The 18,260-nt window shown below is 38.7% G+C and overlaps 1 protein-coding gene and 1 long non-coding RNA gene across 8 annotated transcripts in view; one reads left to right on the top strand and one right to left on the bottom strand.

The window, feature by feature from the left end:
• Nucleotides 1–10,129, top strand: part of MMEL1 (membrane metalloendopeptidase like 1) — a 33,070-nt gene extending 22,941 nt beyond the window's left edge. For 3 of the 5 annotated variants that reach the window (XM_062593213.1, XM_062593212.1, XM_062593215.1), the window contains 5 exons: nt 648–767; nt 1,913–2,046; nt 3,515–3,580; nt 5,098–5,193; nt 6,151–6,633. In XM_062593213.1, the coding sequence (XP_062449197.1) occupies nt 648–767; nt 1,913–2,046; nt 3,515–3,580; nt 5,098–5,193; nt 6,151–6,399 (665 nt within the window). In that variant the 3' untranslated portion in view covers nt 6,400–6,633. Of the gene's footprint in view, nt 1–647; nt 768–1,912; nt 2,047–3,514; nt 3,581–4,175; nt 4,239–5,097; nt 5,194–6,150; nt 6,634–6,668 lie in introns of those variants that run through there. The other 2 variants (XM_062593214.1, XM_062593216.1) reach the window with 2 other exon arrangements.
• LOC134149916 (uncharacterized) lies at nt 9,452–17,598 on the bottom strand. 3 transcript variants are annotated; one of them, XR_009960543.1, is made up of 4 exons: nt 16,954–17,598; nt 13,617–13,783; nt 11,023–11,127; nt 9,452–10,795 (listed from the first exon to the last, which is right to left on the bottom strand). It is a non-coding gene; the product is annotated as an uncharacterized LOC134149916 (long non-coding RNA). The 3 variants fall into 3 exon arrangements; XR_009960541.1 differs by lacking the exon at nt 9,452–10,795 and having other exon boundaries at nt 10,826–11,127; XR_009960542.1 differs by lacking the exons at nt 9,452–10,795; nt 16,954–17,598 and adding an exon at nt 15,712–16,047 and having other exon boundaries at nt 10,826–11,127.
• Between the last annotated feature and the right edge of the window lie 662 nt (nt 17,599–18,260).

Raw genomic sequence — 18,260 nt, 5'->3', positions numbered from 1 at the left:
TTCACTATTTCACTTTTTAGAGAATGTCCTGTTAGCATGAAGTGTTTACATCTTAACTTCTCTAGAAGTTTATTTGTGTTAATCCTATTGACTCTGAGACTTTTTTTTCAGTACACTGAAGTAATAAAGATTTCTTTCCCTCTCCTCCCTTCCCAAGAGTGGCATCCAAGTGCAGTTGGTAGTCTTTAGACATTACTGCTGAGCATATTTTACACACTGAATATTGCTGGTAACCTGCATATGATTCGTAAGCTTTATTTAACATAAACAAAATAAAGCAATAAAATATCCATTAGCTCTACTATAAAATGTCTCTAAAACACAAACTGTACGTACCTCCAGAGGACAGTTACTAAACATTTTGCTCTTTACTTGTGCTCTTCAGCATACATTACATACCTAATTAGGCTAAAGCTGAAATGTAAATGATGCTTGGTTCTCAAACTGGCAGATACTGTAGTTCAAGATGTGCTGAACTAAACCATTAATAACTTGTCATTGTTTATCAAGAGAGAAACAATTTCACATAAGGATGCATGATGGTGGAATAAGGAGGAATCACCTGACCCTTAAACTAAACAACCAACCTGTCTGCCACCATGCAAAAATAAAGCTGTCTCATGCACTCTCTCTCTCTTTTTTTGCAGTTTTTCCTGCTGCGATTCTACAGCCCCCCTTCTTCAGCAAGCATCAACCACAAGCACTAAACTTTGGGGGGATAGGGATGGTTATTGGGCATGAAATTACTCATGGCTTTGATGACAATGGTGAGATGATATCTGAGGATATTCTTTTTTACAGCTGCACTCAGTATTCTGTAGGAAATTAAATTTACACACTGCTGTCATGGAAGTATGCATGCATACATGTATACATGCTCAATAAGTCGCTATCAGGGAACAATGCAATCCCACTGTATTAACATTCTTTTGTACAATTTGCAATGAATCTTTCATGAACTTAGCAGGTCACACAAGAAGTAACCAGATTTTTAAAATAAATTGAGTTAATGACTATTCTTAGGAAAACCTGTTACTTTTTCAGCATCATTAGATCAGAAATACTGTTAGTGCAAGCAGATATGCTAGCTCCTAAAATAAAATGAAATGTGTGAACTACATTCTTGTGATAAAAGAGCTGTCAGTAGTGTCTTAAAATCACAAGAGACTTTTAAAACCTAAACTTTCAAAATAAATTGACTTCATCATTTCTCTAGAACACTATCTAAAATAGTTTTGGGCAAAAACTCACTTTTGGTCCCTTAACTCAGTAATTTCTTATACACGGGTTTTGTTGAATATTTTTACGTTAAGTAAACCTGTGCAGCTTATATATAAGCACACAGTATAGCCTCAGGAATCTAGATCCATAGCAAATAAGAAGTATGCTTTAGCCACATGCCTGAGCAAGCAACACCAGAACTGTACTTCCAGCTTTCTCCTCTTGTAGCAACATCATTAATTCTCTATGATCCTCAGTGTTCTCACATGGACACTCAGAATAAGCACCTTAGACACTTAAAAGGAGATGGTGAATATTATTATATGATATTTGCATAATCTAACTGAAACTACAACTAGGCCTTCGTGCTATAACTGAAGTCAAGACTGCTGACTGAATAGAAAATGATAGAAAAATGGAGAGTAGCAATGAAAGGATCACAAGCGATAGTGTCCATTCCCTTGTCCTGTGGCAATATCAACTTTGCCAGAAACATTTCTGGTAACTCTCTGAAGCACAGGCAATTAAATAAGGTGTATTAAATCAACTAAATCAAGGAAGAGAGCTTGGGAGGATGTGTAGCTCTAACATTAAAAGGAAATGAGTGCTAATGTAGAAGAGTGGTTGCTCAGATTAATTTAGAGAGATGCTGTCATTGAAAGCTTTCCATGTCTCTTGGCTTTACATACAGGTCGAAATTTTGATAAAGACGGAAATATGTTTGACTGGTGGAGCAACTTCTCAGCTATGCATTTCAAGGAGCAGTCTCGTTGCATGGTTTATCAGTATGGCAACTACACATGGGAGCTGGCTGGAGGACAAAATGTAAGTATAGTCCCCAGGAACAGTACTGCTTAGAACATTCAGAGGGGGCAGAAGCTGCTGCTGGTTTGAAAACAACAGAGCTTCAAACACTTGGTTCAAATTCTGTAATACGGGGTTTAAACTAATCTCTAGCGATAAGAAGGTAATTCAGTAGTTCCCACTATAATCTGAAGTAAAAACATCTAATTTTACATTTACTTCCTTTATAAAAACAATCTTCAATAAAGCAATTAAATAGATTTGTCTAAAAAAATAAGAGAAAGACAAAGTGTTCAATTTGGTAGTAAGGGACAGATTCCTATTTCTCCAGGATTTAAAATAATAGTTTCTGAAAAAGTTACTGAGAGATGAAAGAGGAAGCTAGAAAGAATCATCTGAGTGCTAGCTGCTGAGTGAAATAGACAGTAAAAGCTTCATTTTTTGGAAAAAATGATGTATTTTGAAAAAGGCTGATTTGAAAAAATTTCATTGATATGATATGAAAACAAGGCCAAAACAGATTTTCTGAAGAGAGACGCCAAAGGTTTTCACAGATAGAAGCTATAAATTTAAGTTGAGGTCAAATCCTAATGCTAAAATCCCATATTGGATCAGGCTAGCATTCCCTAACCATACCCTCAACCTCAATTACCTCAGCTGGCTTTGAGCAGAAATATTTATAGGTCTACTTTTTCCAGAATGCTTTACTGAAAAAACAAACTAGAATAGTAGAACATCAAATTATGTTTTTAAAAGCAGGATTTTGCTTTGTAATGTTCTCCATATTGCCTCTTCAGACTCCGAAAAAGACAACAAAGTAAAAGTTGAATCAGGGCATCTCCCTGCCCTGCTGCATCAACATCCTTTCCAGCCTCATCTGGCTGCAGCCTTTAAAAGCAACTGCTTCCAAACCACTGGAATTTAATACAAAAAAAAAAAAAAAAAAAAAAAGGAATGAAAATGGACAATCTCTACAGGCAGTAAGCATAAAACCCCAAAGACTAAAATGATAAGCATTCTGGAAATGCAATACAAAGGTTATTCATCTTAAATCAGTGATGCTAATATAGCCTAGAAAAAACAGTAATATATGTGTGCAGTTGGGTTAATGGTAAATTGGGCCCATGTGTGCTTTTGCTGAAAGACCCTGTTAGGTTGGGGAGGGCAGAGGAGAAAACCTGGTGTTTCTTTTTGTATTTTGTAGTAGGAAATACTATCCTCAGTCCTGCTAGCATATGTTTTTCCTTGCAGCCCACAGTCTGTTGATACTATATTCTTAGGCAAATTTCTATTCTAATCTACAACTTTAAAGCTATTAATTATTATTTACTTAAATTCTTTGTTTTCTTTGTTCTAGCAGAAAGTCACTGTTGCCTTCTGTTCCAGATATGACTGTCTATCTGTGATTTATGATTGTGGTTCAACTTGTGATTCTTAGGGTGACCGAAGTTACTGATTATAGACTAAATGAATGATTATTCTGTTACAGGTCAGTGGAATAAGCACGTTAGGAGAAAATATTGCAGATAATGGAGGAGTCCGTCAGGCTTATAAGGTAATTTTCCAATATATTATGAGTTAACGTTTCCCTGGGATACAGCAGTGGGTTTACATGTTCATCATAGATCATAAAAAATGTCACAATTAATATTTTATTACCATATTTTAAAACTTATAGCCTCATCTGAAAGCTTATGTACCCATGCATCCAATCACAGAGCAGAATTGTTGCATTCTAACACTTAGGAGAAGACCACCTGATTCTCCTAGCAGGAAGGTTCTTTCCATGTGGAGTTAAGGTGTGAGCATGGAATGTTCTTTTCTCTGAATAATTCTGCTAGTTGTCATGGTAAAACTTTTTACTTCTAGTGTTTTGAATGTGGTAACAGTTAAGAGTGTTTATAGAAGAACATCCTTAATTTTCAGAAATCTAAAATGACAATTCCAACTCTGATGGATACCATTAAAATTAATTACTTTTTTCAAGTGAATACTTGCTTGGTTCTAGAATGTATTACAAATGTAGAGAAGCAGTGTAATATGACATAAATAGCCTGAATACATAATCCTCTGAGGCTCTGTGATGTTGAATGTATTTTTACCTTTACCTCTACCTTTCCTATGTTTCGTGTGCTTTGGGACTATCTCAGCAACTAAGAAGATAAGTAATAAAATATTTGAAATTAACCAGCATGAGGACACATTAACTTGCCAATATTCCTTAAAAAAAAAAAAAAAAAAAAGAAAGAAAAAAGAAAATTGGCCAATTAATGTCTAACGATAACAGGTAATGGTTTTAACTTTGAGTGAGGTTATTATCAGCTATTTTATGAGCAATTACCTGAAGAGATAGAACATCATAAAAGTGTGGAGAAGACTTAACACTTTATTACCAGCTACAAATTATTTCAGAAAAAGTCCTATCCAAGCTGATGATTTTACTTCAGACTGCAATCACAGGCATTCAATCTCAGTTATTGTTGTATTTATCTAATACTTCAATAAGATAGTAATTGTCAATAGCTATCATGCTTTGTCATGCCTGCTTGCTGAGATACAGTAGCAAACCAGTGGTTCATCAGAGTGCTAGTATCTTATATTTTGGAAAAACAGTGTATGCCACCTTCTTAAAAAATTTCAGAATAGATCTCCAAGTGACTCCTTAAAGAATGCAAGGAGATACTTGCAATGGGGATCCACTGGCCAATAACAACTACTAATCTGAAATTCCACTTTCATTTTAGATTATGGAGGAGAGGGGGTTGCTAATTTCTGCACAGTTTTTTGTTCAGAGTGCTGTACTTCAGAAGATGAATGCAAATTATACTTCTGTATTTAATTTTTTATGGAAAAGTCAACAAAATATTTATGATGACAAGTTCTTAAAAAAATTAGCCATTCAGTTATATTTTACAGATAAAAAAAAATATAAAAATACTGAAGAGAAAACATGTTGGGTTCACATACCTTGTGACTGGAATTTCTCACCCCAAAAAATAACATTCAAAAACCCATCTTATCTAAACCAGCAGACCTGCTGCTCTTCTGAATTGACTCTCTAATCATATCTAGGCCTATTTGAAATGGCTTGAACAGGAAGGGATGGAGCCAAAGTTGCCTGGACTGAATCTATCCCACAAACAGCTTTTCTTCCTCAACTTTGCCCAGGTGAGAACACACGGATACCTGCCACATGCTGCATGAGAGTATAAATTAGATTATCCTAACCATTTGGGAGGAAAATCATAATCTTGAGCTCCACTTGGTAAGGGATTCACCATCGGCAGTACTCATCAAAAGGCCTGCAAGACAGATGTGATAGATAGTTTAACGATCAGAGGAAATATTTTTCAGTAACTTGTCTGAGGCCATTACTGAAACCTGCTGGAGCGAGGACACAGGAACACAGGGCACCTAGCAAACAAAAGGACTGTCAAACAACAACATATGGGGGACATCAACTTTCAGTGGCTTGTCATTTCATGTTAAGCCTTGGTTTCACTAATGCTGATGAAAAAAATGCTTTTGCTTTCAACACAGGCAGGGTTTCATTCATTCTCTGCAATTGCTATTGTCATATGTGTTATGTATATGTGCTGGAGTAGATACAATGCTTGAGAAATACCAGGTCAGCAACCCTGGCATCTGAATTCATATTCTGCTAGCAGATGTTGCCACTGTTTCCGCTTGTGTTCCTCTATGCCATTCTATTCCAATGCAGAAACAATTAATTTGCAGAGTTGAATTTCACCCTCTGGCCTGGACAAGAAACACCTGTATGTTTACACTCTTAGGAGTAGCAAGTATTTATCAATAGGGGTCTTAGCGTTGCAGCTTGTGGACTGTCTAATCCGAGCTTCTGTCTTTCAGGATGCACATGGGTGACATTAACCAAGAGCTAATATATCTATCCCAAAGCACAAATCCTGATCCAAGAACTTCAAAAAGCTAAACTAACTAGTAACTAATTGTATTTTTGTCTGCCTCCTCTATAAAACATAACTCCAGCTATCTTGTAACAAATTAGGATGGCTCTTAGGAAAAAACTTTGAAAAACAGGGAGACAATCCCCAAATTGAATTGCCTTTAATACTGACCCACAAAATATTAATTCTCTTTGTCTAGGTTTGGTGTGGTTCCTACAGACCAGAATATGCTAGCCAGTCAATAAAGACAGATGTTCACAGCCCTCTGAAATACAGGTGGGTTTTACCAACTGGTTTACAAACTGGTGACATTATTTGGTTTGACCCATTGCACCAAAATACTGCAAAAGAAGTGAGTGGCTCATCTGCTAGCAGCTATATTCTAACAGGCAAGACAAAACTAGACGAACTTTCAGAATTTCTCCGATACCTTCCAGGAAACTGCTGAAGGGTACATTCCTTTACTTGGCCTAGTGAATTTGCCAGACTACAGAGAATGCACCAGAATCCACTGAATAGGCTCTGTTTGTTCTAGAATTTCGTTAGTGGTATTAATTAGCTATGTTCTCCTTGCACAGAGGTAGAATGTCCCATACTCTTGAGACTGTAATTGAAGTGTCTGATTCTAATTCACTTCATGGATATGGCTTACTGTTTTCCAGAGCGATGGTCTCTATGCACTGCGTCCGTGTAAATAAGTTCCTTCTCTTTGTTTAGGGTGATGGGATCTTTGCAGAACTTTGAGGCCTTCTCGGAGGCATTCCATTGTAAAAAGGGTACAGCCATGCATCCTGCAGAGAAATGTAGAGTGTGGTAGCCAAAAGAGAAAACTGGCAAGAATGACAAGTACTCTGTCGATAAAATATGCCAATGACGTGCCTGATGTGCTCCTGTTCAGTCACAGCCAAGGCTACTGGTGCAGCTACTGTAGTGAGAATCAAAGAAACTACAGCACTGAAGCTCGAAGTTCTTAAAGTTCCATTGGGAAGTATGCAAGTATCTCGGTGACTGATGGGCTGTGCTGAAAGCCACAGTATGCTCCAGAATAAATACGACTGTTTCAGATGACATCCTGACTGTTACTAAGTTACCGCATCAGGTTTACAAAGACTAGTTCTTAGAAAAACAAACCAACAAATAACTATACATCTATTTTTCAACAAGAAATAATAATTTTAATGTGTCTTTCAGCTATACCTTCTGAGACTCAGCAAACCTGTTTGAGGTGTCTCACCAAGCTGTTTTTCAGTAGTCTGGTTCAGTTTCTGGTGCTTTTTCCCAAATTCAGGCTAGAGGTAATTTAAATTCTTGTGCTGTCTGTGTAGCACTGTCCACTTACGCTTTGATTACTGCTTTGTTTTAAGAGATTGCTATTTGTCTTTATTTTACAAAGTGAGCTATATATTAAAATACCTGCCGACTGCTGACTTAACACAAAGCTGCACTCTTCTGCACTGAGTTCTTCTGCTCCAAAGAGCAACTCTAACATGACCTAGAAGTGAAGTTAAAAGGATCACATTTTTAAAAGTACAAATTCTATTGTTATGGTTAAAATTACAGGGTCCCTCCCTTCAGAGATATATTTAAGATGATGCTTATTCTTATAGAAGTATATAATATACTTTTTGCCAAAGAGCAAATGTATCCATGGAAACAACTACACTATTTTTAAACTTGTGCCTTTTCATTTGGCCATAGGCTATTTTTCAATATTTACACTTGAAAATGCAACAAGTACTAATTTTTAATTAATAAAAAAAATAACAGTCACCAATTTAGCAAGTATTTTACTGTAGAAGATCTTGGGTGGCTTTCTTCTGTAAGTGACCTAATATAATGACATTATGTTAAACTGTTAGTCCTTAGTAGTGGATTTTAAATATTCTTCTTGCAAATGTTTTTCTTTCTAGCACACACATCACTGGAAAGCAAGATGATTCCTACTAATTTTTAGCTTATGAAGTGCCAAACCACATCATTATTCAATTGCTTAAAGTTTTTAGTTAGTGCACCACTAGCAAAATGTTTGATTATCTAAATACCATGGAAAGAAATGAAAATCATTTAATGGTAACAGCTTGGCCCATAAGAGAGAACCTACTGAAGCATTTTGGCTATTTGACAATAAAAGCTGGCTAGACCAAAATTCTAGTAACTAGAATGTTACTTTTACCAGCTAAAGTGAAATCAATCTATAAATTAATTACAGTTTTTACTGCAGGTGAGAACATATAGTTTATTTACATTTAATTTCTATTTTCAAAGTAATCTTAGAGGATTATTTTCTCAAGGAATCAGCACTACCTCAGGGATTAACCTCTCATCTATGCCCTTCAAAGTCTGAGTGATATATAGAAGAGAGACTATGTAGTAACATAGGGTTTATTTGCAAGTTTATTGAATGCTCATTTAATATCTCCCCAAAAGGTTCAGAACAGACTGTTCAGCACCCACCAACAGAACTAAAAAAAAATTACACAAAGCATAGACATAATTTGGCCTTCACCTCAGTTAACTAATAAAAAAAACTGCTTCAAAACTACTTTTTTCTGTGGTGCGCCTCAGACAACTACGTACATCGACCTCCTCAGGGGAACACTACCTGAATTATGCTTTGGGTTTTTGTTAATTTTAGCTAGGTCTATTAACTGAGGAGAATTGCACTTGACCACGTTAATTTGAACAAAGATCCAGATTCACGGCAGATAAGTGGGAGAAAAGGATAATTTTTCATATGGCTGTAAGTGCCTGATGACCTTAGAAGAAGCAATCTGCACTGAAAACAAGAAAGAAATGACTAGGACAGTGTACTAAGAAGCTCCAAGAGCCTTCTTAAAAAACAAAAAACAAAAAAACAAACAAAAAAACAAAAAAACACACATTTTCCTATGCTAGGATTAAGCTTACTCTAAATGACTTTAACAGAACCTGGCACATAGGTGTCCTGCTCGTGCCTCTGTACAGTTTCAAGGGTTTCATATGTTAAAACTTGTGGTTCTAGTGAGATGCATAAGATGATAACGTTTATTTCCTGTTGGATAAGTACTGTGCATTCTTGGTACTTTCACTCAGTGCTAGATTAGCCTGGGATACAAAACCCCCGAAATTCACAGCAGCTGCACTACATTTACTACTGGTCAGTTTTATTAAGTTCCAGTTCTCTCTAACATTGACCATCAAAGTCATTTGAAGTCAGATTCTTTAAGGAGGCTAGCAAAACACAACAGGAGATGAAACAGTTTCATGCATTACCATAGTAAATCATCTACTTAAAGTTTTAGGAAACTGATACAAGTGAAAAGGCAAGTTTAGGAGATAACACAGGCTCTGTAAAACACAAATGGACAGTAACTTATTTAGATATTAATCCATGTTTAACTCAAACTATGACTAACTACCAGCTTTTGACTCAGTCCAGAACTAGAACCATGTAAGGAGATTACAGCTATAGCAGTGGATTGGTGAGATTCTGATGTGCTATAAGGCCTCATGCCAGTCATGTTATTGTCTATGTACAACCGTTAGAGAAAAGACACCAACATATCAAGGATCTGGATAGAATTATGAAGAATAAGTCCTATGTTAGCACCTGGATGTTTAAGGCAAGTCTAATTACATTCCATTTTCGTTTTTATTCACTTTAAAAGTGTTTTTAGTCTTTAATTAACCCAGTGTGCGTGTTCCATGTGTTGTAAAACTGATTGTCATACAGACTAGGTTTGCATTTGCTCCTGGATTGGATTATACATGTATTAAGGTAGGAACTTTATATTTCAGAAGTGTTCTGTGTCTCTACAACACTCAATGTGACCTACAACCCCTTGTTTGAATGAAAGGCTGTCCAGATTTTATTCTGGCTATTAAGTTAGGTACATCTTTTTCCTCGTATCTGAAACTGTTGCTCACAGAAAGATCACTTGACTACTGTTTCCTGTTTGAAGGAGTTTAATTTTTTTTTCAGCATTAAATGACTGGGTACAAGAATGTGAAGTGCTCTGATAAATCAGCTTTTATTATTTAATTATTTGTGTATGGTGGCAGGCAAAATAAAGTGTCTTTAACTGCATTTTGTTTAACTTCACGAGTTTTGCTTCACTTCACTATTCTCACTTACCCAGATTTTCCATGCTGTATTATTTGTGCACACTATATAAGTAAATTCCATATTCAGGTAATTAAAGATCATTTCCCTTGTGTATCTGGTATTTTCATGTGGCTCTTCTAGTAAACTAAAAGTTGGCCAAAGTGCCTTTCTTTCCTCTGCCTGAGAGAAGAGGACTCTCAGGGAAGCGTCCTGGCTTTGAGAGGTCCTTAATCTTTGTCCCCTAGTTATCATAGTAATAGACATCTATGCTCTCAGCTTGTTGGGGGGAGGGGGAAAGTTATCCTAGGATTGTTTCCCCTAGTGTGTAGTCTATGTGAAGTTTAAATGATGTTGATTACATCTACCCAACAGATTGTGTCTAAACCACAAACCCTGTGGGCATCATTTCTAGTTGAAGCAAAAGGTACTGTACAGTTTTCCTCAAGGGAGTCATGCTATGCTGTGAACAACTGGCAGCTCCTTTTGCCAGTTTCTGCTTAGAGATTCACCGTAATAATCAGGTCTGGATTAGCCTGACAAACACAGATTTTTGTAACAGGTTCAGCAGTTTGCCTGCCCTCATAACAATGGGCTTTAGTCTAAGGTTATTAAGAAGAGTGACATTTTAAGTACTAGACCAGTCAGTAGTGAAACATGTTTAGTAAGTCACCAGCACCTGAATCTATGGACAAACTGTAGTTAGAATTCTTCTTTATGGGCAGAAAAATCAGGCAGCCTACATCTTTTGGCGGCAGAAGATCTGAAAAGTAAACAAAATTTGAGGAGGAATTTTTTAATATAAAATCCAAGAGACAACATACGAATGAAACCCCCAAAAATCAATATGTACTGTTGATTGCCAATATAAACAATATCAAAAATTCACGGATAGGATCTGGCACAGTATCTTGTTATATATAATACTTATTCCTATTTACAGTGGTTCAGCTATGATGCAAGACTGTTTACGCAAGAAGGCAAATTTACCGTAAATAGAGAGTAACAGAACAAAAAGCATCCTTGTGGCTTCATTTTTGCTTAGGTATTTCATGCTGTTGTTTTTCATCATCTGATGTAGACCTCTTCATCACACTGCAAGAGATACAGAAGTGATTATGTTTGGAGAACAGGTAATATAGCCCAGTATGTCCCCAACATGCTAGAAAGGGTCTCTTGCTCATGATGCAGGTCAGAGTTATGCACAAGAGCAAAACCATGAGATTACAAGGAAGAGTCTACCAAAGTTGTGACAAATAGCACAGTACTGTTAACACTTACTACAACTCTGTAACAGCTATAACAATACTATAACTATTACAGTTATATTAACCTAGCATTTATTATGTAGTTATCAGAAATGCTCCTAGGGCCAGTAGGATGTGCACATAATCCTTACCTGAAAGTAGAAACTATTGTTATTTGTTACCATATTCATGGAACAGTTTTGTCCTTGAGAATCCCATATTTTGTATTCATTCACTTAAGTCTTAGCAGAGGGACAATAAAACTCTCTGATACTAGATTGCTAGGCAGTAGCTGCCTGCTGCAAGGAAACTCAGGAAAGCGACAACACTGCATATATACCAAGCAAGGGAAAGAGCATACAACTATGCAGAGGTCAGGTGGAGGAAGTTCACATGGCTGATAAGTTAATTACACTGCAAAATCACTAAGCTCTGAAGATGTGTCATTAGAAGTTCTGGCACATGCAACTGCTAAAGAAATAATTAAAACGTACTTAGGAGGTTTTGTTCCAAGTTATTTTTACAGCACATGGAAGTTACTTTTTTTTTATGCAGGTTTACTAAGCCTCCTGCCTGCAGAAGAATCTTTCCATCTGTTACTTTGTGTCTGTGCCAGCACAACCCAAGTGCGTAAGTTAAAACCTCCCTTTAACATCCTACACATGCCCTTCTACTTTATCTCTATTGCTGGCTCCACAGTCACACCTCCCCTCCGCAGTAAAAGCCCCTATATCACACTAGCTGCCAGTGACCTTGATGAAACGTGAACAGAGATAAGCTCACAGTCAGTTTAAATAAACTGGGAAATGGCACTCCCTACTGACAACTGTGTTACTTTTTCATGGCATATAATCAAATGTAGGCAGTGACTAGCAAAACAGGAGTTATGCAAGCTTGTAAGCCAAGTACGCTAATGACATTTCATGCCTTCAGTCTTGTCCTCCTGCAACACACATATTAAATGAAATCAAGCACTGTATTGCTATATGCAGTCCCTTTGGGCTCAAATGGAGGGAAACTTTCAGTTTGAGCTTGCAAGCAGGTATCTTTGACACTGAAACAGCTCTATAGCAAGGTACTGATGCTATGACAGCTCTAGAGATCGACTGTCATCAGCTGCATTGCAGCAGGCTGCCTTTGCAAAGCCTGATAAGATTTTGATCCTTAATGAATCACAGAGAAACTTGTCTAGAAATCAGTAAGGTGGGCATCTTGCTGTCCTCAGTGCACTCTGCTATTAGATACCACCCAGAAATGGGTCTGATGCTAGTCCTACTGCCCCACAGCATTATGCACAAGCTGGTAGGGTGCTACCACTCTTAAGATGATGATCAATGATTTGAGGTTTCCCAAAATTTTGAGAAGGGCACAAAAAGCCAGTGACACAACAGGCTGAAGAGAAGAAAAAAAGCATTTCCTTCAGTGCAATTATACAACTCTTATATGCAGAAGGATTTAAACAGCTAGAGGGTAAACTCCTGTACCTCTTTGTGGCAGAAAATAACTGACCAAAAAGATATTAAAGATAAGAGAGAGACTCTTCATGTTTCTTTCCAGAAGCTTAGCTCCATTCTTATAGACTGAGCAACTGAAAAAACACCTCTGTTTGCACTTCTCTGGGGCACCAGTAGTCACGGCATAGTCTCACCCCTTACTACCCTCTGTGCAGTGTACCCCATTGAAACTGGTACAATTGTGTAATTATCTGAGAATTTAGCAAGGAGAAGAATCACCATCTACAGAGGGGAACAGTCCAACTGATTTCAAGCTGTGATGTCCACACTCTTCTCTTAAACAGTGTGTGGAGTGTCCAGAGTCAACAAGGTCAAGCAGAGGTGTTATTAATTCTACAAGGCAAAGCAGGCATTATTTAAGCAGAACTTCTACTATTTCAAATTACATCTAAATGCAAGAGAAGAGAAGCCAGGAAAAAAAAAAAAAAAAAAAAGCCTCCTCCCCTTCCCCGCTGAATTTCTTTTCAAGTTACCCCATTTCCTCACAGGCATTTGCAAAGAGTTAGTTCTGATACTAAGAAATGGATTTTCCTCCTCTACCTCTGGAGTTAAGAATGTTAGTTAATCTATAAGCAAAACATCAGTGACTTTCATTAAATTTAATGACAAATAAAGACAAGGCTACATCAGTAACTACTGCCCTGTTCCCACATCCCCCAGTCTCAGAGCTGTATGCAATTAATTTAATATCAGTTCATGTCTAAGTGAGCAGCTAAGGACATTTGCAGATAATTTTATTAGTTCAGAAAGCTGTTGTTCAAGTGATTCATGAAGAGCTGTTTACCCATACCTTACTCTTTAAGAGGAGCAATAAAGAACTTACATACAAAGTCCAAAAACTGCTGTCTTTCCTCTCTTAAGTTTGGAGAGTATTGCTTCAGCAGTTGCAACAACTTCTTCTAGTCCACAGTCTGGCATACCGCAGTATTCTGGACAGAGACGACTGAACACAAGCCTGAGACAGTGTCTGACTGGCAGCTTGTAAGGATGCTGTAATAAAAGAATGCTCATCATTCACGTGTTTTTACACAGCACAGGTGGCAGAGCACAAGTCAGAGAAAGCAAGGAGACAGTACAAGGTCCAGTGAAGACCTGCAGAGTCCCTGACGCATTTCTATGATTTCTACGATTTCCTCTTCGGCCTCTGTCGAGCAACTGAAAGGCTCAGAAGCCTTGTTGGAGCTTACGCTCCCGGGAGAGATTAAAGGGTGAGGGGGGAGAAACGCTAACGTTTGAATCGCAGTTCTGGTGGTACAGGGACCACTTGCTATGCTCATAGGACATTAATCATCATTTATCCTGTAATCAGGTAAGGTTTGGGCTACAACTGGTTTCCCCATTTTAAATCCAGACACCAGTTTCAGCTACAAGCAACAACTGCTCCGACCTGAGGTTTCGTGCTTTTTTCAGCTGTTGTAGATTTATCATGACTTTCCATAGTTGTTTTCCAAGGAACATAGTCACTTGAGGCGTACCTTACAAGACCGTCTTTTCACCACTTGCAAAGGAAATAATGTATGTAGTCTTAGCTAAAAATGCAATTATTTGTCATCAAAACAAGGTCTGTAATAATTTCAAAATGAATACCCAATAATCCAGAACTCCCACTACTGAAACGGAGCTTATGCACTCCATGAAGTAACAAGATGCATATTCATAATCTGCAGAGCTTTTAGACACAGTGTTCGCCAACTACGGTCTGTGCCCTTCCCAAACCAAAAAAATCTGACAGCCAGCAAGCCTGAGTTACACACGAAGTACTTTCTTGGTCATTTACAGCCTCTTCCTAGAAGTTAATTCCAGCTAAGCTACGCCTAACATACATTTGTATCTGTCCTCAGTCAGAGAATTTGAGGAATAGCCTGCATTTTAGCCCTTTCTAACAACCCTTCACCCCCAGCCACAACATAGCACCTCAAGCAACTGAAGTGGTGGACGAATACATGCAATTAAACAGAAATCTCAAACTCACACAGAAAGTATTTTACCCCAGGGGAAAAATTCTGTACCCAGAGATGTCTGGCTACAGATCTCATTCCATTCTAGATGCCTGGACAACCATTAAGCCTTATAGAAGCTTTGCTACATGCTTAGGAGAAAGACAGACTGATAACAGATTTCCCAAAATGAGAGGAAATTTCCTTCTCCCATGCCGCCACCTGCTGGCATGTCAGGCTGCAACTTCCAAAACACGTGAAAAGACACAAGCAAGTTTTTCAGACTCAAAGTGCATCAAACATACACTTGCTTCAGATATTACGCACGCCGCTGCTCTGGCAGGCACCAACATGCTTTTTGTAGCTTGATTATTTGCTGATCCTCACCTGATGCCGCATCCCTTCTGCTGTTACCGGTGCAAAGCTCCCTGCTTATCTGCATTGTCTTGTCTCAGCTGCAGTCATAGAAATCAAAGAGGTCCAACCCAGGCCCAGCTGTCTGACAGTATCTCTTAAAGGCTCTTTCTAGTGGTCAGCAGGACTAACTTATTTTCTCAAGTCAGCAGAAGACACAAGCAGAAATGTTCTTTGTGGTGGTAGTCTCACAAATCTATAATCATAGGTTACTTTTCCCTACAAGTCTTGTCTCTCCAGTTTCAGGAGTAATGAAGCAGTAATGTTTCCAGGCTGTTTTAAAGATGGCATCTAATGGTGATCCAGAGGTATACTCAGTAAGCTGAGGACACCTCTCACATCACAACTTAAAGAAAAGACACTACATACCCATACTTCAACGGACCAGAAAAATCACTGTGGACTACGATAAGCTCTGTTCTGTGGATAGAGAAGAGGTAGCAGAAAGATCACAGAAACCCTGTTCTGAAGAAGGCTGCTATATGCCCAACAGTCACACCTGTGAGTACTTCAATAACACCCCCAAAACAACGCCAAGAGGGGCTTTTGTCCCAGAGCTCTGCTCACCTCCGTAGAGAGAAGCAAATGCGAAGGGGACCCCTGGCCCCTCTACTGAATGGAGACCCGAGGGCCCTGCCTTCTTGTCAGCTCTTTTCACCCAATAGTCCTGATGCTTCAGCTTATTAGTTGCCACTTCAGCTATATCCACAGCAGCTATGCCCAGGTACAGCCACACCAGCTCGAAGGCACTCGCTTTCCTTTCCCCTCCGGATTTCCACAGAGGTTGCTAGGGCCATCACCCGCACTCTCGGGACCGGCACGAGTCAAGAAACCAGGATGCACCTCCTTAACCATCTGTACAAGATAAAAATGTTAGCCGCCACTTCAAACAGGAGCAAGCCTCCCTCCAGTGAGGGCAGCGGGCAGCGCGAGGTAACAGAATGCAGGAGTTAGGGCAGGCTACAAGTACGCGGGGCGTCTGCAATATCCGGAGGACAACATCAGATAAGCAGGAGCAGCTGATGAACAATCAGCTGAAGTTGCCTGCAGCATCCCAGCAGTGGGACTTCAGTCATGAGATAAAAAGCAGTGAGGAAGACGGCAAAAACACCTCATTAGTGAAGAGGGTAATGAATGGACAGGGACTGCTCACACAGGAGTATTTGTACTGGAATCAGGAACTATTCTGTGCACCTGTGAAACAAAGGCATACGAGGATAAAGATTTGGCAAGTTCTGCAAAAGAGAGGCATAACGCAGGTCTGTTCACGAGGAATTCTAAGGCATTGGCAACAGTCAGATGTTGTAAAAGCAAACACCCAAGCTGCAGAAGAGTCTGTGCAGCACCTGTTACTGAAAGAAAGCAAGGCAGAAGAGTTACGCTGCAAGTGCCTCAAGCAGTGGAGAGGGCCTGGCTGAGACGCTGTATTTTATATCTGTTATAACAGATCTGGATTATGCGAAGATGAACAGCAATGAAATTTCAGACCTGAATGCCATTATATTCCAAGCAAGATCTATACCAGCCAAAAAGCCAAGCATTCTGTCAGAAATGTTACTACCAGGTAATAAATTTCACTATTTATTTGTAAGGAAGAAAACAACTAATGTGTCAGCCAGCAAGGTGCAGAGTAACACCTGCTACACATACATATGAGTTGAAGGCAGTTCTGCAGGTCGCAAAACTGTAACATTTGAAGTCTGTTCAAAGCCACATATATCACCAGTGCAGGTGCAAAGGCAGGATGCTACCACTGCCAAAGTCCTGAATAGCGAAGTTATAAGAAGATGAAAAACAGCCAGTACTTACCCCATGGCTGGCATGTAGCCACGGACAGGGCTGAAATTTTCTTGATGCTGTTTTCCGAACTTCTTCCGTTTGGGGTTTTGAGTTTATCTGACAGCTTGCTAAAGAAAGTTCTTTACTCAACAATGAAAGTAACTCTTCATACACAAGCAATACGGAGGAACTACTCGTGGTTAGCACATTCTACAGTGAGCCAAAGGGTGGAAAGCATCCAACCTATGAAACACAAACCAGCTACCACAGCAGTAATTTAGAGAAATAAGGTCAGGTTAAAAACTGTGTTTGCCCAATAAATATCCTTTCTGTTCACTGTGCCATATCCAGTAAGTCATATCAGACCCACCGCAAAAGTGGCAAAACATTACATAAAACTAATAATGCATTTGTCAGATACTGCAGACATTCAGAATGATGTTAGAACTGCCTTACTGACTAGTCACATATTTAGCTACTGAAAATAGCTGGCTACTCTAAAATGCAGTGTAGTCAAGTGCACTTCTACATGGCTTGCAGCATACACACAAGAATCAATGAGCTGTATCGCTTCCGCTTTTAGTCACTTTCAGAGCTTTGACACTGGAGCTGTAAGTACCGTAGGTGTTCTTTTTTATGTAAAAAATAGCTTGGAGTAAAAGAATTGTGGACAGTTTGCACTTCCACAATTACTGCAAAGCAAAGGTTTGCATAAACATGACTTCTATTGGGCCTTAAAAAAAGTCTTAAACCCCCCCCCCCCAAAAAAAAAACAGGAGAACATTTTCGTTCTTAGAATTTGAATTTCTTCATTGGACAGATCTGCACATACTGAGCAAAAATTTTAAAGGAATTTTAAAGCATTCTCTAAAACTTTTAACTGTCTGTTGCTTGCAGCTTGATTTATAATATTGCTATACTTTTGTATAGCCACCTACCGGCATTCTTAGAAACTGCAATGTTGAATGCACTACTGAAAACTCATTATTTTATGAAAAGATACAGAACTAATTCTGCTGAAAGAACTAGCAAAGATAAGGAAAAAAAAAGCAGTTTTCTATCACATATTTTCCCTAAGTAAAAAGACTACCATTTCCCATTCTCCTCCATTCCTCGTAGTTATATGGGAAAGTGGTGTGCGAGTTAGCTGATTGAAGAGCAGTGGCTTCTAGATCCATGGCATGGGTGAATGTGAATTCAGAGAGATTGCTTCAGTGCAGTAGAAACACAGGCAAACTCTCTCCATTACTGCAAGCTGTTCTCCTCTCTCCCTTATGATCTGCTACACTTCCTTAGAGCCAGTCAAAATGAAACTAGGGAGACGTTTCCCACGTCAG

This window comes from Rhea pennata, chromosome 22 (assembly GCF_028389875.1).
Source record: "Rhea pennata isolate bPtePen1 chromosome 22, bPtePen1.pri, whole genome shotgun sequence".
Taxonomy (NCBI): domain Eukaryota; kingdom Metazoa; phylum Chordata; class Aves; order Rheiformes; family Rheidae; genus Rhea; species Rhea pennata.
Note: the sequence above shows the minus strand (reverse complement) of the source record. Positions and strands in the feature narration are given on the sequence as shown.